At 46.0% G+C, this 20,594-nt stretch overlaps 1 protein-coding gene across 1 annotated transcript; it reads left to right on the top strand.

The window, feature by feature from the left end:
* Window positions 1–328: 328 nt before the first annotated feature.
* Window positions 329–19,183, top strand: AP1M2 (adaptor related protein complex 1 subunit mu 2). Its single transcript, XM_081894518.1, has 13 exons — window positions 329–525; window positions 3,177–3,333; window positions 4,383–4,450; window positions 5,423–5,553; window positions 6,228–6,375; window positions 8,635–8,761; window positions 10,099–10,241; window positions 11,248–11,319; window positions 12,268–12,426; window positions 14,042–14,167; window positions 15,613–15,688; window positions 17,962–18,386; window positions 18,561–19,183. The coding sequence occupies exons 1-12, from the start codon at window positions 484–486 to the stop codon at window positions 17,982–17,984; spliced, it is 1,272 nt and encodes a 423-aa protein (XP_081750644.1). The 5' UTR covers window positions 329–483; the 3' UTR covers window positions 17,985–18,386; window positions 18,561–19,183.
* The last annotated feature ends 1,411 nt before the right edge of the window (window positions 19,184–20,594 follow it).

Here is a 20,594-nt window from a genome sequence, read left to right as displayed (position 1 = left end):
CTACGCCTATGTCACCATCATCATTATGGTTATTGTTTAGTATTTATTAAATTTGTTACTCCCCTTATCTTGCCCAGGGCAACCCAAAGAGCACTTACAACCCAACCAAACTAAACCCAACTCATCATCCGGATTCTATGGGGAAACCGAGAGGAGAATTAAGAACGGGGCGTTTCTCTGCTTCCCAGCCTCTCTTCACACGGGATCGGGATCTCGGCTGGGATCCTATGGGGCGACTCGCTTGCGCGCGTGCACACGTCTGTCCGGCCCCTCGCTCGAGAGAAACTGCGACGTCTGTCCTCCCACTTCCTTTCTGTCGGAGGACTTCTATCCCACACCCTCCTCCTGCTGCTGCTGCCTCCGCCTCCTCTCCTTTAAGGCAGCCCAGCTCACCTGTAGGCGCAGCGCCCTCACCTAGCCCAGGTGGCTGCCGAGAGCGAGCGAAGCAGGAGAGGAGGAGGAAGTGGGCGCAGCAGGAGCAGCATGTCCGCCTCGGCAGTTTTTATCCTTGACCTGAAAGGCAAGGTGAGTGTGACCCCCCAGATCTTCCGCTCAGGTGGGGCCGAACACCTGAAGAGCAGCCTCCACCCTCCAGGCGAAGTTTCCCAAATAACTCCCCCCTCTCTCTAAGCCCTCCAGTATTTCCGCTCGCTAGATCCAAGTTTTTGGGTGTTACCTGGTTCCATTCATACAGTGTACCCTTATCCCCCTGTTCACTTTTCAGCCTGGAGAAGAGGAAGTTAAAGCCTCTTGAGACCAGGTGGGGAGTTGAGTAGCACCCAGGTGGCCCGGCTGTGTCTTATAGATGCTAGGCCACCTTTGCCTCTGGGCACAAGGAGAGAGATGGGTGCTCCTGGCCCTGGTGCCAAGGTTTCTTCCTGCGGCTCCCACCTTCTGGGAGATGGGGCCCACCTGTGCTGCGTCTGGCTGGCATCCGCTATCCCAGAGCTGGGGCTTGTTGGTGCTCCATCGCAGGCTCTTTCCTGTTGCAGCGGGTGTGGAGGAGATTCTTTTTGGCCCTCCTTTTCTAGGCTGAGGAGTGGTCTGAAAATTGTGACCGCTTAGTGAACGGAGGCAGCCTGGGAATGTTGTTCCCGGAGCGTGTGGACCTGCTTGCTGCCATCCTGCTGGCTCTGGTTGCGTCAGGGAGCCTGTTCGACCAGCTAGGTTGCTTCAAATGGGTGAAAGAGCAGGGCCAGAGCTGTAGCAGGAAAGCAGAATGAGCCCTGAGCCCATATCACTTTAAGGAGCAGAAACTGGAATAAACATTTGCTTTCTCGGTGATAAGCTGTGTACACTGGAACTGCCTGCTGCTACCCGTTCAAAACAACAACAACAACAACAGTTGATGGCCGGTTCAGAACAGTAGCAGGCCAATTTGTGGAAGAGAGGAATAGCATCAGAACTAGCGCAAGGTAGCAGTTAAGAATGTGAATGGAAAAGTCAACATCTGAACACAAGATCGAGGAGATTGGTGACAAACAGATTTATTTGCTAGGCTGCTCCGTTTGTTCCATACTGGAATGAGAAGCATACTAATACCTGTTCAGACATTTAACCCCCCCCCCCCGGTTCTTATAGAATCCCCCCCCCCACAAAGCAATTTTATTAACAATTACAATTACAGTGGTACCTCGGGTTGAGAACTTAATTTGTTCTGGAGATCTGTTCTTAACCGGAAACTGTTCTTAACCTGAGGCACCACTTAGTCAATGGGGCCTCCCGCTGCTGCCGCGCTGCCGCTGTGCTATTTCTGTTCTCATCCTGAACCAAAGTTCTTAACCCGAGGTAATGTTTCTGGGTTAGCGGAGTCTGTAATCTGAAGCATCTGTAACCTGAGGTACCAGTGTACTGTGTAATAATGCAAGTCTCAGCGCAGCTATAGCTTTACTACATGTTGTCAGGCAAATGACAGTCTACATCAGGCATAGGCAAACTTGGCCCTCCAGATGTTTTGGGACTACAACTCCCATCATCCCTGACCACTGGTCCTGTTAGCTAGGGATACTAGTTTTTCTGCATCACTGCCCCCTCCCCTTCTGTAATACCATGGTAATAAATATACATAAGGGGCTGTTATACTCTGATTAAGCATTTTTAAACAATCCAAAAATTCATCTACATGCATATCATTAATACTAATAACAACTATTAAGGCTGCACTGCTATACCTACCTTCATGGAAGTAAGCCCAACTGAACCCAATGGAACTTACTTTTGGAGTAGTTAACTTATAGGAGTTTGCTGTAAGTGAAGTACTTGGGGAACCTTCTGCTGATGGGTGCCCCCTATCTTACACAAAGCTGAGTTTATGCACTGCATTTTGAATAGGATCTTGTGCGGGAAAGATCATGGAGGTACAGTATCACATTTTTAAAAATAAGTGTGGCATGAAAGGGAAGCCTGGTCCATGGCAGAGATAGCTCTGGGGGTGGCGAATATTATGGTACAGCTGCACTTTCCTTTTCCTCCCACCACATCTCTAAAATAACAACTTTGTCGAAGGATGAAAAAGACCAGGGCTGGAACAAGATCATTTGCTGCCTGAAGCAAAGGACGATATTGCCTCCCTCCCTGTTCCATGTAGAGAAGCTGGCCAGATTGACAGTTGAATCTTACTTCAGCTGTGCCAAGGGTACAGTTTCCTCCATCGCACCTGACAGCAGCTGGCAAGTTTAGAGGGTATATGAGAGGTTTGTGGTGCACATCTCTGTTCTCCCACAGAGGTGAATGGTTAGAACTGTGGCTGCTGTCACCTGAGGCAATTGCTTCTTCTGCCTAATGGCAGAGCCGGCTCTGAAAAGCACAAAGGAGACAACCTAAAGGCCCGTTAGGTAGAGAAGAGCTATGTTTATTTGACCGGGATGTGCTATGACTCACGTATGCGGCCAGGGAATACAGGGTGAAAATGCAACCTTGAAGACTTGCGTCTAACAGCAGAATTCAAGAGTGTCTACTCGGATGTCTGTCCTATTAAGTTCTATGGGGCTTCCTCCCAGGTAAGTGGGTAAAGGGTCCCAGTCTAAACCTCCTCCCTGGAAAACGGTGTGTGGGTGAATGACATACATGATGCTACTTAGAGGAAGCATCAGTGATAACGTGAGCAACGCATTATGGGTGTCTCAATGTCAGCCATGCAAGGCTGGCATGACTTAAGCTTCTTTCCCATCCTCTAGCCCCTCATCAGCCGCAACTACAAAGGAGATGTGAGCATGTCAGAGATTGACTACTTCATGCCGCTCTTGATGCAGAAGGAGGAAGAAAGTGCCCTGACGCCACTCCTGTCCCGCGGGAAAGTGCATTTCCTTTGGATCAAGCACAGCAACATTTACTGTATCCTTTCAGAGCCTGAGCTAATTCCGGGGAGATGGGTGGGATGCTGCAGCCCCTGTGAGGGGCAAAACTGGATTCAGAAGCACTACTGCCTCCAACTGTGGCGCATAGCCAGCAGGGCCAGTAATCTTCAATAGCCTTTTCTTCCATGAATTTGTCTTCTAAAGCCATCCAAGTTTGGGGGCCATCACTGCCTTCTCTGGGAGGGAGCACCACAGTCTATGTGCTGCATGAATGGCACACAGTATTCTAAATGCATTTGCACCATAGATTTGTATAACAGCAATATAATGTTAGCAGTTTATTTTCAGTGAGCCTTGCCCTGTGCCCTTAAGTTTCAGCGAAGTGGAGATTGCAGGCCCTGCGTTTCTGAATTTCTTTGGAATGACAGAGAAAGGGCAAGAACAGGGTAGGCAACCTAAGGCCCGTGGGCCGGATGCAGCCCAATCGCCATCTCAATCCAGCCCACGAATGGTCCGGGAATCCGCGTGTTTTTACATGAATAGAATGCGTCCTTTTATTTAAAATGCATCTCTGGGTTATTTGTGGGTCCTGCCTGGTGTTTTTACCTGAGTAGAATGTGTGCTTTTATTTAAAATGCACCTCTGGGTTATTTGTGGGGCATAGGAATTCATTCATATATATTTTTTCAAAACATAGTCCAGCCCACCACATGGTCTGAGGGATGGTGGACCAGCCCACAGCTGGAAAAGTTTGCTGACCCCTGGACAAGAATGAAGCATGTGCAGAATCCTTTTGGCTAGACAGAAGCCTCATGTTAGGAGATGAGCTGGGTTGAGAGCTGAAAGGCTGGTCCCAAAATGGGAAAACTGCAAACTGGTGCAAGATCCAGTCCAAGGAAACTTAACCTTTGAAGAATCCACATGAGGTTTCTGTGCATCCCAATGTTAATCTACTGCCTGGCATTGGTGGCTGTGTCCTCTATTTTGGCTAGAGTCCCCCAAAGCCAATACTCCTTCCCGACCATTCCCAAGTCTCTAGTCCAGCAGTTCAGAAATCTCTTTCTTTACCCTTAACCTTTTGTGCAGTGGTGGCCTTAACCATGAAGAATGCCAATGCCTCACTAGTGTATTCTTTTCTCTATAAAGTGGTAGAGGTAAGTCAAGGAGCCATTTTTAGACGTACAAAGAAGAAATAGGCACCAAGATAGGAAAGGCTGATGCTATCTTTGAGTTCCCCATTGTGTTATTCTGTTGGCTGGAGTAGCATGCAGACAACACACACCCTCCCCCATGGAAGCCAACTCCTAGGGGCTGAGATCCCTTCGCCCCCCCATAAAATATTTGATGGGGCCAGCGTGCCCCAAAGCTGATGGGCATTGCCATTCAAATGCTGTGTGTCCACTGCATCATGTGATCGATTGTGGGGGGCAGGGCGTACCTGGGGTCCCCCAATATTTTTGCCAGGTTGGCACCCCTGCCCTCCCCCAAATGATCTTGGGGCTTTTAGTTTCCTCTTGGCACTACAAACCCTGATAGTATCTTTTGGGGGCCAAGGATGAAAGGCCAGTTTGCCCTTCGTAGCATAAAATCTGGCTTCTTCCATCCCATTGATTCCAGCCTTTGAAAACTGAACTTGTATGCTGTCTTTTAGTGTATTCACTCTCAAGTTTTGTTAAAAGGTAATAATAACTTCAAGGCACAGTTTTATAAAATTTACAGCAGGGGTGAAGAATTTGTGCCCTCCAGAAGCTCCCACCAGCCTGAGCCAGCATGGCAAATAGACAAGGATGATGGAAGTTGTAGCTTGCAACATCTGGAGAGTCATAGGTTCCCCATCTCTGATTTACAACAATGAAAATAACAGAGCAATTAAAAAACTCCAACATTTTAGCACCAATGGAAACCAGTTTAAAATAACACTCTTACACTTCCCAATAACTAATGCATCCCACACTGGGAATTCTGCAAGAAAGATGCACTTGAGCCAAATGTAGATGGATCAAAGTTCCGGAATTTGGGTATGGGGGCTGCGGAATTCTAGGATCTTCACGCCTGGACTGGGGAGGGGGGTCACCTCTTCTGTATAAAATCCAGTAGGGTGAAACCTTTCTTTCTCTCATTGTCAGGTCTTTTCTGAATATTTCAAAGAGCTGGAAGAAGAGAGCATCCGTGACAATTTTGTCATTGTGTATGAACTGCTGGATGAGCTTATGGATTTTGGGTTTCCCCAGACAACAGATAGTAAAATTTTGCAGGAGTGAGTCACTTGGTCTGCTCCCCTTCTCCTAACCTTTTTATCCCCTGCTTTCCTGCTACCTCTTTCTGACATTGTGCAAATAAATGACCTAAGGCAGCCCTGTTCAGGGAAGTTTTTAATATGTAACGCTGTACTGTTTTTAACACTTGATTGGGAGCTGCCCAGAGTGGCTGGGGAAACTCAGCCAGATGGGCGGGATATAAATAATAAATTATTATTATATTATTATTACTAACAGGATTTGAAAACTATATGTGCTGAGGATGGGTATATAGGAGTTCAAGTGGAACAAAATGTTTCCCATGTGTAAAATCTCAAGTGTTGAATTCAGATGGTAATCATTCTGCTTGGGCCAAACTTTATTTCTGAGGGGGCCTCAGTTTGGGGAAAATGAGGTCTGAAGAGATACTTAAATTTCAGTGTTGGGGGCTCAGAAGCAAATGTCAGAATCTGAACTATCAATGCTTCAAACATTCATTTTATTCTGAATTGGCATTTCAGTCCAGGCAATGTGAAGTTTTGATGAGATTCTGCTTCTGCTTTAGATAGCAGAAGGTGCTCTTTACAGTCCCTCACAATCCTTTGAAAAGGTGTGCATGTTGGGAGGTGGAATGACTGCATCTTATGAGGGCAGTTCTAGATCTTGATCTCATCCCCTCTTCACCCTGATGTAGGTACATCACTCAGCAAGGCAACAAGCTTGACACAGGCAAATCCCGCGTTCCACCCACCGTCACCAATGCAGTCTCCTGGAGGTCGGAGGGCATCAAATATAAGAAGAACGAAGTATTCATTGATGTCATTGAATCTGTCAATCTGCTGGTGAGTTATTGCAGAAATGTGGGTCCGTCTGGCTCACCTAGGTACGTAGGGATCCGGGCAACATTGTGAGTAGCCTAAAACGTTGGCATGGCCTTTTGTCTTGTGGCACCTGCCCCATTGGAATTCCCTTCCATTAAATATTACATGGGCATCAACTCTGGTGGCATGAAGTTGCTCAGGTGCTTGGCCTTTCTCAGCAGAGTTCAGGAGGAAAGCTGTGTCACTGGCAGCTGCTCAGAGGAGGCTGTGTGTGTTTCCCTTGAGAGTTACCATTGGTGGTTACCATTGGTGATGGTGGTACTCCCACAGGGATGGCGGTGATCTGCCCTGAAACAGCATTTTCTCCTCTTAGAGCATCAGCTTCGACAGCAAACGAGCTCGGAAGAGATGATGATAAGATGAGAAAAGGAAAGTGGGCAAAAGGTAGCTCGGGATCTGCTGGAGATCCCTGGGCGATTTCTGGGTTTCTCAACAGCAACAAAAGCTGCTCCACACCCCTTTCTGCTGAAATGAAGGGCAGGAATATATTTCTCTCTCTCTCTCTCTCTCTCTCTCTCTCTCTCTCTCTCTGATTAGAGTGTGTGAGCTCCCGTTGCTCGGTCCCTGCTCTTGCCAACCTAGCAGTTTGAAAGCATGTCAAAGTGCAAGTAGATAAATAGGTACCACTCTGGTGGGAAGGTAAACGGGTTGCCAGAAGCAGCTTAGTCATGCTGGCCACATGACCCGGAAGCTGTACACCGGCTTCCTTGGCCAATAAAGCGAGATGAGCACCGCAACCCCAGAGTTGTCTGCGACTGGGTCAGGGGTCCCTTTGCCTTTACCTTATTTACCGGTATTAAGTGCATTTCATAGAGTCATAGAGTTGGACGGGATCCCGAATTTCATCTAGTCCAACCCCCTGCAATGCAAATATCCCAGCTTCCCTCCCACCCCAGGAGCACAAAGTGACTTTTATGGTTCTCCCCCTCAGTTCTAGTACTGAGATCCATTTCTGGGCTGAGCATGTTCCTTAATTTTGTGTGTTGTTTCTCTCTCCACCCCCATTTTGCACCTAGATCCACTTGGAGGATCTCTGGTTTCTAGTGCAAAAACAAAGCAGATCTGATATGCCTGAGTCTGCCCACTCATATATGATTTTAGTTTGCACACAGCACATCTAAGTACTGAATAATGGTTGTTTCCATGATGTTTTGTGTACTGGTGGGTAACTTCCCTGGGCTTTGAAAGTTCATTTTAAAAAGGGGCTAATTTGAATTCCAATTCAAGGTGTCCAAAAAGGAACAAATTCCAGTTTATATTCGTCCCTTTAGTTCTGTTCGTGTTCACTTCAAATACATCCAATTATTTTACCCTCAGCATTCAGAATGTTACAAGCTGCTGGGCTGAAGTATAAAACATGCTTAAGAAAACACAGTGGAATGTGAATTGTTTGGCTTGTCATTCCCAACAATTATGATCCTTAAACTTCAAAGCCCAAAGATCAGTAGAAAATTCATGTAGGAGATTGAACCTGAAGCTAAGAAAACATTTAAAAGCTCTACCTCAAAATGAACAATTTACATTCAGTTCACTCGGCAGTTGTGGGAACTACACTAATGGCCAAAGTTGTGGAAACTTTTAGGAAAAAATGCATTTCTGAGGTTTGACGGCTCATAACACGTGATTATCTCTCTAAACACTCATGCTCATTGGCTACATTAAAACGATGTAAAGCTACTGCATAACAACCTAAGCAAGTTGTGCTTCCTTTTTCTGGTTATTTGGCTATAACTTTAGATAGAATACAGATAATTGAACAAACTTTGTTGCATTACATTCTTCCTTAAATTATCTTTCTATTGATATGTAATTTTATGGTATTACTCCAAAAAAAGTGGGGCTATGAGCCATCAAACCTCAGAAATACACTATTTCCAAATGGTTCCCACAATTTTAATTGTATTAATTAATTAATTATATTAATTAATATAATTTCATTATTATTTATGCCCCGCCCATCTGGCTGGGTTTCCCCAGCCACTCTGGGCGGCTTCCAGCAGAACACTAAAAACACTAGTGTACTATAAGGCATAGTTCAGAGACTTTTTGAACTAATTCAGCAAACTGCCTTAAACTGAACTAGCTCATTCCAAGACTGGCACTGCAGTTTCAGCCTGGTTGTTATCAGGGACAGGAGGGAGAAGTCACCCTTCTTCCAGGCAAAGAGAGGAGAGGGGAGCAGTTGTGACCTCAAGACTCAGACCCTGCTCTGTCTTCCAGGTTAATGCCAACGGGAGTGTCCTGCTGAGTGAGATTGTGGGCTCCATCAAGCTGAAGGTCTTTCTCTCTGGCATGCCAGAGCTGCGTTTGGGCCTCAACGACAGGGTGCTCTTTGAGATCACAGGACGTAAGTCACCCAGTGCCCTGAAAGCAGGAGCACCAGCAGTTGGGTGGGCTGGGCAGAGAGAGCCTCCAGCAGCAGGAAGTGTTGGGCTGAATGACACTTGATTTGGTTGGATTTTGCTTATTGTTGTGGTTTTTCATTTTACGTAGACAAGGTGTAATTTCAGCCCAGGAGCTTATTTTTAAAAGTAGCATTCATACAGGTGCATTTTGGGGGGGGCATCTCTCTCTTTTCACTGAAACGCCAGAGTAGCACCCACACATCTGGGTGTGTCTATGAAAAATGCAGTTTCTTTTGTTCATCATTAACTTTCTGGTAACTTTTAATGTGGACCTCGTGTTTTGGGAATGGACAACCTGTGTTCTTTTCTGCCAAATACTCTCATATTTCTGCTGCTTCCAGACTTTGGGTGTTTGTGTTTTAAAGTTGAGAGCTTTAATAATAACTTTTTAAAAAACAAAAACCCTCCTTTTCAAAGTGTTGGTGCTGACCTTTAAAGTCCTAAACGGCCTCGGTCCAGTATACCTGAAATAGCATCTCCACCCCCATCATTCAGCCTGGACACGGAGGTCCAGCGCTGAGGGCCTCACTGCGAGAAGCCAAGTTACAGGGAACCAGGCAGAGGGCCTTCTCGGTAGTGGCACCCGCCCTGTGGAACGCCCTCCCACCAGATGTCAAAGAGAAGAACAACTACCAGACTTTTAGAAGACATCTGAAGGCAGCCCTGTTTAGGGAATGTTTAATGTTTAACAGACCACTGTATTTTAATACTTTGTTGGAAGCCGCCCAGAGTGGCTGGGGAAACCCAGCCAGATGGGTGGGGTATAAATAATAAATTATTATTTTATTTTATTTTTATTATTTGCAAGCACTTTCCCCACAGAATGCTTGGAGTTCTGAGTGTTGGCTATTTGCAGATTAGTTGCGCTTCAGAAGGCGTGCTGGGGAGACCACACATTACAAGGAACACAAAAGTAACTTTTAATAACAAAAACAAAAACTCCTTTTACACTAAATCAATAAGCATGACCTATCCACCAGGGTACTGAGAGAGCTACATACTGCTCTTTATATACCATACCCAACAGCTTAATTACCACAACTTAACAGCACCTGCTATACTGCTTCACAGCTGTAAAACTAGGTCATGTTATTTGCTCTGGCCTTTAAAGAAATACACATCTTGTGGAACAATAATGAACCTTCAAATTTAAAGAGACCCTTCAACACTGAGAGGCCAAGAATCACAAGGGCAGACGGCTGTTTCTCTCTGGCTAGAGCGTAGTCTCTCCCCTGCTATCCCCTGGGCAATTGTGACAGCCACACTTCTGACTTCTCAGGTGGAAAAAATAAGTCTGTGGAGCTGGAAGATGTCAAGTTCCATCAATGTGTGCGGCTGTCACGTTTTGACAATGACCGGACCATCTCCTTTATCCCACCTGATGGAGATTTTGAGCTCATGTCCTATCGGCTGAACACACAGGTTAGTCTGGGATTCAGACCTTAGAAAAAAGTGATGCCATAGTGATCTCATTGGGTACAGAGGCAACTCCTTTGTGCATGGTGGCACTGAGGCAGTAGCTGCCTAATTTTCCCAGATTAGCTTTTTTCTTAATGATTCATGCCCAGCTAGGTCATTTGTCTACTTATCTGTAGGCTGATGCTCTCAGGGAAGAGAGAGTTCCTTGCAGAAGGATAGCGGGAATTACGCCCAGTTGACAAACTGGTTCCTTGTTGAGGAAGCTATGTGTGTTATCTTCATATCTTGAGCCACTCTTGGTTGCAGCCGGCTGATTCTCTATATATTGAGAAATCTATTCTCTGCCGCTATGAAACGTGTGGAACAGCAATCCTATATATGTACTATGGCACTGTTTGGATAAACCACACTAGAAATAATCCCATCATTTTGTACATTCCCACAGTACTTTAAAAGGCATTGCTCTCTTTCTCAGATCTCTTCCCCCCCCAACATGACAGTTAATAGAACTCATTGTTGTTAAATGTTAAAGCTCAGAGGAAGGCCAGGGATGGTCGCTCCCAAAACTCTCCATAGCTGTCAACGTTTCCCTTTTTTAAGGGAAATTCCCTTATTCCAAATAGGATTCCTCACAAGAAAAGGGAAAAGTTGACAGCTATGAAACTCTCTCCTCCTATCAGATGAGTCCTATTGCCCTGGCACTTATTCAAGCAATAGGAAAATACTGTAACTATTTGTAGTATTTATCTTGCAGTCACTAAATGATGATGCTAACAGTTATTTGGTGAATGCAAGATAAATACGACCTGGTTCTTAGGGTCTGGCTGCTCCAAGGTGGCACAAGATTTCTCAAGTATACAGGACTGATTAAGCCAAGATGACAGGATTCGTAGGTGTTCTGAGCTTTCATCATGCCTGACACACCTCCCATTAACCTTTTGTTCTTTGGCTGTAACCTGCTGGAGGCTCTGGACCCCAGGAATGAGATTCTCTCTCTCTTTGCTTGAAGGTGAAGCCCCTCATCTGGATAGAGTCTGTCATTGAGAAGTTCTCTCACAGCCGAGTGGAGATTATGGTGAAGGTGAGTTTCTTTGAGGGATACTGCTACCCTTTACCCAAGGCTTCCATAATAAGGGTGATTAGAGGAAAACACATGATAAAGAGGACACAATATATTTGGGTATTTATTGCTATAGATTTTGTTCACTCTTAACAGCTTCTCCAGATCATCCAAAAGCGGGATTTGCATTAGCTTTGGATAAATGAGATCACTTCCCAGTCTTCCATGGAGCACTAAAGCAGTGATGAGCTCTGCTTTGGCTCACCTGCTCTCTCTCTCTTTTTTTAAAAAAAAATATTTTCATTTTTTAGACAAAATTCATATACATTTAAATCATTTTCAATTTATACACATCTGAGATTACTTAAATCCCCGCTTCCCCCCCCTCCCCTGGTTTCCATTTTTTTCTATTTCTTCTATTGCATCTAATTACATTTTTCAAATTCATTTTGTATTCCCCGTTTTAAAACTTAAGTCATATTACATTATAAGTGTTATAAAAATCCTGCTAACGTTTTTAGATATCTGCAGTGGTCTTTAAGGTATTCTATAATTTTTTTCCACTCTTGACTAAATATTTTATCATCTTGGTGTCTGATCTTCACGGTCATCTTTGCCATTTCAACATAGTCCATCATCTTGGTTATCTACTCTTCTTTGGTTGGGATTTTTTCTTCCTTCCGCTTCTGGGCAAAAAGCATTCTTGTGGCTGTTGTTGCATACATAAACAGTCTTTTTAAGTCCTTCGGTATTTCATCTCCTATTAGTTCCAATAAAAAGGTTTCTGGTTTTTTGATAAAAGTTATCTTAAACATTTTTTTCAATTCATTCTATATCATTTCCCAGAATTCTTTTACTATTTTACATGTCCACCACATGTGGTAGAATGTACCTTGGCTCGCCTCCTCTTATGGCAGAGACATAGTCAGGAGGGGTGAGCATCTCTCTGTCTTTCTCCCTCTCGGAAAGGCAAAGGGCCAATTCAAGAAGCAATCGGTGGCCAATGGCGTAGAGATATGTGTCCCTGTCCCGAGTGATGCCGACTCGCCCAAGTTCAAAACCAGCATCGGCAGTGCAAAATACCAGCCTGAGAAGAATGTTGTCGTCTGGAGCATCAAGTCGTTCCCGGTGAGAGAGATATCCCCTTTCCCACAAATCTCCTCCCCCATTCTGTCTTCTGAGTTTTGCAGATGATTTCAAAGATGCAGGTTTAACTCCAGGACATTTCCATTGCATTTGGGAAGGGGGCAATTCTGTTACATGGTCCAGGGCTCCTGCAAGTTTGTTGGGTGGCAACGGAAGAGGTGAGCCGTTGGCATTGGTCAAGAGCTTCCACTATTAAGTGTACTATAGTTGCTCATGAATCCGTGCCCATAGGTGCCAGCAAACCTTGAGAAAACATGAATGCAACTGATCCAAAAATCCACCCACCCACCCTCCACTCAAACAAAAAAACAAATCTCACTACAGCCAACCAAAGACACCCAACCACACCCTTGGCCACCCCAACCTCTCTCACCACTAGGGAAGTACAACACGCAAATAGAGAACCCATACAAGTGACACTGACGCAAAACCCCACACATGCACTAAGTAAAAGAATAGACGTATACCCGAACGAGTGTCTCCACCCCCATCGTTCAGCCCTGACACTGAGGTCCAGCTCCGAGGGCCTTCTGGTGGTTCCCTCCCTGTAAGAAGCCAAGTTACAGGGAACCAGGCAGAGGGCCTTCTTGGTAGTGGTGCCCGCCCTGTGGAACACCCTCCCATCAGATGTCAAGGAAATAAACAACTCTCTGACTTTTTTCCAGTAGCAACTTAGAGACCAACTAAGTTAGTTATTGGTATGAACTTTCATGTGCATGCACACTTCTTCAGATAAACGTGTGCATGCACAAGAAAGTTCATACCAATAAGTAACTTAGTTGGTCTCTAAGGTACTACTGGAAGGATTTTTTTAAATTTTATATTTTATTTATTTTGTTTTGTTTCGACTACAACAGACCAACACGGCTACCTACCTATAACTATCTGACTTTTAGAAGACATCTGAAGGCAGCCCTATTTAGGAAAGTTTTTAATGTTTGATGTTTTATCATGTTTTTAATATTCTGTTGGGAGCTGCGCAGAGTGGCTGCACAGAGTGGAAACCCAGTCAGATGGGCAGGGTATAAATAATAATAATAATAATAATAATAATAATAATAATAATAATATATTGCTATTATTATTATTATTTATTAGTATTACCACCCCACTTCACTCACCATTCTCCCCTCTCCCCCCTTTTCTTCCCAACCTAATACTGCATGTGATACTAATGTCTCACAACAAATGAAACTGATCCGTAGAAAATGCAACTTGAAAAAAGAGACAATGCATGTACTTTTGTAAACTAAGAAATCTTTAATAAAAATACATTTTAAAAACACACACAAACACACACATGGATGTGATCCGTAAGGACTTCCAGAAATGCTAAGGTGGATTTTCTTATCCCTTTCCTGTGACCATTGATTAACTTCATTTATGCCCTACCTGGGTGGATGGAGCAGCCAAGTAATTTCGTTGTCCCCGAGAGGGGGCAATGACAATAAAGATTATTATTATTATTATTATTATTATTATTATTATTATTATTTACACTTCTTGGTTATTAGGGTCAGGTTGTTGCATTGACTGGCCTGCATAACCATTGACTTAAAGAAGAAGACCTTATCTTCTCTTGCATTTGGCTCTGCAGGGTGGCAAGGAGTACCTGATGAGAGCCCACTTTGGGCTGCCCAGTGTTGAGAATGAGGAGCTGGAGGGACGTCCACCCATCTCAGTCCGTTTTGAGATCCCTTACTTCACAGTCTCTGGGATACAGGTGAGCTGGAGTTGACTGGAAGATGGAGAAGTGGGGCTCTGTACCAGGGGTCAGCAAACTTTTTCAGCAGGGGGCCGGTCCATTCTCCCTCAGACCTTGCGGGGGGGGGGGCGGACTATATTGGGCGGGGAATGAACAAATTCCTATGCCCCACAAATAACTCAGAGATGCATTTTAAATAAAAGGACACATTCTACTCCTGTAAAAACACACTGATTCCCAGACAGTCTGTGGGCCAGATTTAGAAGGTGATTGGGCCGGATCCAGGCCCCGGGCCTTAGTTTGCCTACCCATGCTCTGTACATGTTAAGAGCAAGTAGCTACGATCTAATGATATACAGTGGTACCTCGGTTTAAGAACAGTCCTGTTTACAAACGATTCAGTTTACGAACTACGCAAAATTGGAAGTAGTGTCCCGGTTTGAGAACTTTACCTCGGTCTAAGAACGGAATCCAATTGGTAGAAGGGCACCGGAGGCGGGAGGCCTCATTAGGGAAAGCTCGCCTCGGTTTAAGAACGGTTTTGGTTTAAGAACGGACTTCCGGAATGGATTAAGTTCGTAAACCGAGGTACCACTGTAAAATGGTTCTTGGCATTATTCAAACTCTCTTCCCAAAGCTGCATACGAAAGGGGCATCTTGATTACACTGTAACTGAGGAATTAAACTCTCTGGAAGTCCAATATTTGAACTTGTTTCAATGGCTCCTACTGGTGATTGGAGGGAATACACTGCGAACGGACGAGGAGTGAGTGGACGTATTTAGGGGAATATTTACCAAAAATGGACCTCAAATATAAATTCCAGGTAGGGGATACGTTGTGACCAACAGTTGACAACATATAAAGGTTATGAGAATGTGGAAAAGAAGGTGAAGGAATTAATGTATATGCAGCCAAGTAAGATTTATGAAGGACTGTCATGGAACGCTGGGTGGGACGTCTAAATGAACTACTGTAAAAGAATGGAAAATGCTGTATTTTAAAGTTGAAAACTAATACAGTGGTACCTCGGGTTAAGTACTTAATTTGTTCTGGTCTGTACTTAACCTGAAACTGTTCTTAACCTGAAGCACCACTTTAGCTAATGGGGCCTCCTGCTGCCGCCGCGCTGCTGGAGCACGATTTCTGTTCTCATCCTGAAGCAAAGTTCTTAACCTGAGGTACTATTTCTGGGTTAGCAGAGTCTGTACAGTGGTACCTCAGGTTACATACGCTTCAGGTTACATATGCTTCAGGTTACAGACTCTGCTAACCCAGAAATAGTGCCTCAGGTTAAGAACTTTGCTTCAGGATGTGAACAGAAATCGGGCTCATGTTGCCAAGATGTTGTATAGACTTGAAGTGCCTTTCATTGTGACCAGCTGGCGATGGGTGGTTTAGAGGTTGTTGATGGATGCCCTCCTTTGATATTGTCCTCTCCTCTGCCTCCTCCCTCTATCCCAGGTGCGGTACATGAAGATAATTGAGAAGAGTGGGTACCAGGCTCTGCCTTGGGTCCGCTACATCACCCAGAGTGGGGGTAAGTTGTCAAAGAAGCTCAGCTGCATACAGGTTGTACAGACATTGGCTTTCCCTGGCTGAGCACTTTCCGTGTACCTTGGGTTACAGATGCTTCAGGCTGCGCCAAAACCGGGAAGTACCGGAACGGATTACTTCTGGGTTTCGGGGGTCGCACATGCGCAGAAGCGCCAAATCGCTCTTTGCGCATGCGCAGAAGTGCTGAATTGGATCCCACTCGTGCGCAGACGCGCCGCTGCGGGTTGCGAACACTGCAGGTTGTGAACGTGCATCAGATCACATTCGCAACCCGAGCGTCCACTGTACTAAAAGCTGTATGACGATCCTTTTGTGTTGGAGCCAATGTGGTGTAGTGCTTAGAGCAGTGTTTCCCAACCGGTCTTCCGCGGCACACTAGTGTACCGCGAGACGTTGCCTGGTGTGCCGTGGGAGGGAGTCGGGCGGCGAGAGGCGGGGCGGCGGCGGCATCTGCTGGATGCAAATCCAAACATGGCGGGCGCCTCCCTCGCTCCTTTGTAGGCGGACCATCGAGAGAGAAAGAAAAGGAGGCGAAAGAGCGAGAGAAGGCGCCTGCGCGGAAAGAGGAGCGAGCAGTGCGCCTGCGCGCCGCGGCGCCCGAGTGCAGTGAAATTCCGTGAAGAGGGGAGGGGGGCTGGAAAAGAGAGAAAGGAAAGATTTTTCATTTTTTTAAAAAAAAAAAGGAAGAGGGAAAAAAGAGAAAAAGCGGCAGAAGCTGAGGGGAAGGTTTCCGTGAGGGAGAGAGAGAGAGAAATGCGGGGCTGGCGGGTCCCTCCTCTTCCGCCACGCGTCGCCCGCCACCGCCTCAGAATCTCCTCAGGAGCGGCGGCGGCTGCTCCCCCTCGCCCCCTTCCTCCCCCCAGCCCCCTCCCAACCCCCAGACGAGGGATGCGAGGCAGCGCCGCTGAGAGGACGGGAAGGCCCCCGGCGGCGGGGTCGGCTCGAGCAAGGAGGGGCGAGCGCTAGCCGGCTGGCTCTAGCCCGGGAGGAGGAGGAGGAGGAGCACGCCGTCGCTTCCACAGCGGCCGCCCCACACTCCCCTCCCCAGGCACCGGCGGGGAGAATGACGGAGCTCCAGTCCGCGCTGCTACTGCGGAGACAGCTGGCAGGTCGGTCCGTCCGTCGGTCGGGGCAAAACACACCACAGCGCAGGCAGAGGCAGGCAGGCCCGTCTCTCCCTGCCCCCCCCCCAGACCTGGCTGGCCTGGGGTTTGCACCCCAAACATTCATGTCCACCCCAGCTACACAAGCCACACCTTGCTCTCAGTTCGATCTGTCAAATAACTCACCTATCATTCACATAAAGAACCTAGTCTATCCTCAAACGTCAGAATGTACCTCCTCTCTAGCTTCCCCCACTTCATCTAGGCACTTTCAGCCCTTACTTAACCCACCCCAGCCTGCTTACTCTTCCTTCATTTGCTATAAAAACTAAATACAGAGAGAGACTGAGAGCTGTTGACGAAGAGCTACGTGTGTGTCTTTCTTCGATTCCAGCCAGAATATCAGCTTTGTGTTCAGCCAAACAGGCCCAGGTTGCGCACTGAATAAAGTATTTTATAATTTTTCATATTTCTGTTTACTTACTATTTCATAATAAAGTAATTACAAAATACTTTGTGTTTATTTGATTCCTATTAAAGAGAGTTACTTTATATATAGTCAATATAGGCACAGAGTTAATTTTTTAAACATTTTCTAATGGTGGTGTGCCTCGAGATTTTTTTCATGAAACAAGTGTGCCTTTGCCCAAAAAAGGTTGGGAAACACTGGCTTAGAGTGTCAGACCATGACTATGTCTAACAATTCCCCCTAAAAGACTTGTCCCAAGATTCCCTGTGCGGAAGCTATGCTGATTCCCTTTTAGCAAGGCTCGTTCTTCGTCTATATGTTTTGCAATTCTGGCTGTGAATCTACCCAAGAGAGAAGCAATACAGGTTTGTAATTATTCGGATTTCTCAATCTCTGAAAAATCCCCCCCTTTTTTTTAATTGACGCAGTATTGGCCACTTTCCACCATCCTATTAGCCCTGCGGGGGAGCTTGTCAGTGTTCCCATTTCACAGACGAGAAACTTTTGAGAGCTGGAGAGAGCACGTTGCTAAAGCTTCCTCCCTCTTTGCAGGTTTGTTCCTGCCTGTCCTGATCGCTCAGCATCTCCTACAGGCATAACAGCTACTCTGGGAAAAGGCAGAACTTTCAAGAACCTTTCTGGCCTGACCCAGGCCTAACATAGTCTCTACCTTTTTTGTTCCAGATTACCAGCTCCGGACACATTAGTCGTGATCTTGCAGAGCTGGACACCATCAAGAATGAAGAAGCCTGAATGGCCCAAGAATCCTTTGTTGGCACTCTCTGAAGCAAATATTGTGTGTGTGTGTGTGTGTGTGTGTGTGTGTGTGTCTCCTCCTTCTCTCAAAATGCCACCCTGCTCTTCTGCCCAACCACAGCTCGATTTGGTAACAGTTCTTGGGCTGGTTTGCCCAGTGCCTTAAGGGGGAAATGATGGCTCTGTGGTTGTTGCCTGAGATGACACCTGCATTGCTTCCCTACCTGAGTGGCAGTGGACTTACCTGTGGCGAAACGCCGACCGGCTGTGCCTTGCCAGGACTCCTGGATGAAGAGACTCTTCCAGGAGCCTTGCCTTCTTTCAGAACCTCCCTCCTTTAGAAGCTTCCACCAGTGGCGTAGCATGGGTTGTCAGCACCCGGGGCAAGGCATGTAATTTGCGCCCCCTAACCCGTGGATTTTAGCACTGATTTTAGCACTGCGAGTGCGAGCGCGCGCCCCCAGATTTTGTGCCCGGTGCGGCCGGCCCCCCCTGCACCCCCCACGCTACGCCACTGGCTTCCACAGAACCAGTGGTGACGCTTTGCTCCGAAGGTTTAGCTTGGCGTTCTCATCAGGGGGAGATGCGTTTGGCTTCACCTGCGGGTAGCATTCACCTGAGTGTAGCATTCAGCTCAGCCTGGAAGGTAAGCTGAGCTCCCCACAAGCACCTTGTTGCTCTGCACCTTAGACTGGTGAAGAGAGAGGCAGGCAAAGCATGTCCTGCTATTGTGTGTAGAAGCTAGAACTAGGAGCTTCTGGGCACAAACTCACTGGGTGGCTGCAAGCAAGCCCATTTCCGCCCTCAGTCTGTTCCCTAATTGTATGATGAGAATAGTGGCTACCTCATTTTTAAGATTTGTGACCCAAAACTACTTCCCCTTGTCCTTTAGACCACAAGGAGCTGTAAATAGAAGTTGAAATGAAATTGGGCCATTTCGACAGGGTGACCATGACGCTGTTGTGTGTCATTAGTCCTCATTTCCTTTGGTTTTCTGCTTCACTTTCTTCCTTCATTCTAAGCATCCTCACTACAGCCAACAAGTGGAGCTGCTTGCAAGCATACTGGCCAGTTTTTACAATAGTGGGCCTTATCATTCTGGACACCTGACAGCGAAAATACCAAATATTATTTGGAGAGGAATACTGAAGCTCAGTGGCGTAGCGTGGGTTGTCAGCACCCGGGGCAAGGCAAGTAATTTGCACCCCCTAACCTGTGGATTTGCGGCCCCTAACCCCCAGATGTTGCGCCCGGTGTGGCCGGCCCCCCCTGCACCCCCACGCTACGCCACTGCTGAAGCTCAGGCCTGCTTGTGCTTTCAGAGCTCCTTTTGCCTCTTAGTTGGTTTATTTGAAAAACCAGATACTCCACATACAATTTCCCCTTATTAAATCTTTATTCGGTTTCATCTCTAAGGTCAGGAAAAGAGAATGTCCAGCTGATTAGCAATTAATCCACTTGATATTTATTGATACTAGTCTATGCACATTTATATTGGAGTGAGTCCCATTTAATGCAGTGACGTCATGTTTGTGTAAAAACACACAGAATTAGGATGCAGGAGTCTGATAACCTGTCTACCTATCTTCCTTTGATTTGCTCTTGTCTCAGTGATGTGGTTGCTACGGAAACAGTCTGAAGCTACTGTTGATTTGTATAGGAACCTGAACCTGAATCGGGCCCTTTGAGAAAAGGGAATTCTAGTTTCCCAACTTTCCCTTTTTAAGCCACTAAAAGCAAGTGGATAAAGTAAATGTGGTTATACTGTGAAAAAATACCTCAACACAGTGCTTTTTTCCTGAGGGTACGCATACTCCTAAACATTTTGTGAATCTAAGTTTGGCCTCATTGAGGGTCAGTATTTCAATATGAGTAGGAAAATGAGAGTTCCCCTAAACATTTTTTTAAAAGAAAAAAAGCACTGCCTCAGCATGTAAGTGGATCCACGTACAGATCTATTTCATTAGTAGTGAAGCTGCCTCAAATTGAATGCTGTCTATTTAAGTACGGTACAGTGAGAAAAATCCCAGAAAAGGATTTGTTGGTCTGCAGCGACAAGATGGCAGAAAGTAATTGCAGTATAAAGGCCTCCAATTTAAGCCTGTCCCAGAATCTTCCACCTGTTAGGATTTTGGCACTCCCTAATATAATGCAGTTCATGCCTGTTTAAGTTCCCCTGCAGATCCAGCAGTACCAACTGTAGCTCAGAGGCAAACTTGCAAGCCTCCCAAACCAATTCCTGCAAAGTGGTCGGTGGCAGAGCAATTTCAAAAAATGTCCTGGCACCTGGGTTCAAGCCTTTAAACTATCTGTGTGTGTCGTCCTCCCCTCAAACAAACAAAATAGCAAAACCCCACCTTAGATCTTGCATAAAGGAATGTGTGCAAATCAAAGAAATTAGTTCTGGGGCTGCTGGGTGATTTGTTCCAAATCTGTACAGTTGTACCTTGGAAGTTGAATGGAATCCGTTCTAGAAGTCTGTTTGACTTCCAAAACATTCAGAAACCAAGGCACGGCTTCTGATTGGCTGCAGGAAGCTCCTGCAGCCAATCGGAAGCCCT

Source organism: Podarcis melisellensis, assembly GCF_964234715.1.
Source record: "Podarcis melisellensis genome assembly, chromosome: 17".
NCBI lineage: Eukaryota > Metazoa > Chordata > Lepidosauria > Squamata > Lacertidae > Podarcis > Podarcis melisellensis.
The sequence above is the reverse complement of the archived record's forward strand: the minus strand, read 5'-3'. Positions and strand labels throughout refer to the sequence as shown.

Coding starts and splice junctions, on each gene's coding strand:
- AP1M2 (XM_081894518.1), top strand. CDS start 484: ATGTCCGCCTCGGCAGTTTTTATCCTTGACCTGAAAGGCAAG. Junction 526..3,176: donor TCCTTGACCTGAAAGGCAAG/GTGAGTGTGACC, acceptor CCCATCCTCTAG/CCCCTCATCAGCCGCAACTA. Junction 4,451..5,422: donor TTCTCTATAAAGTGGTAGAG/GTAAGTCAAGGA, acceptor TCTCATTGTCAG/GTCTTTTCTGAATATTTCAA.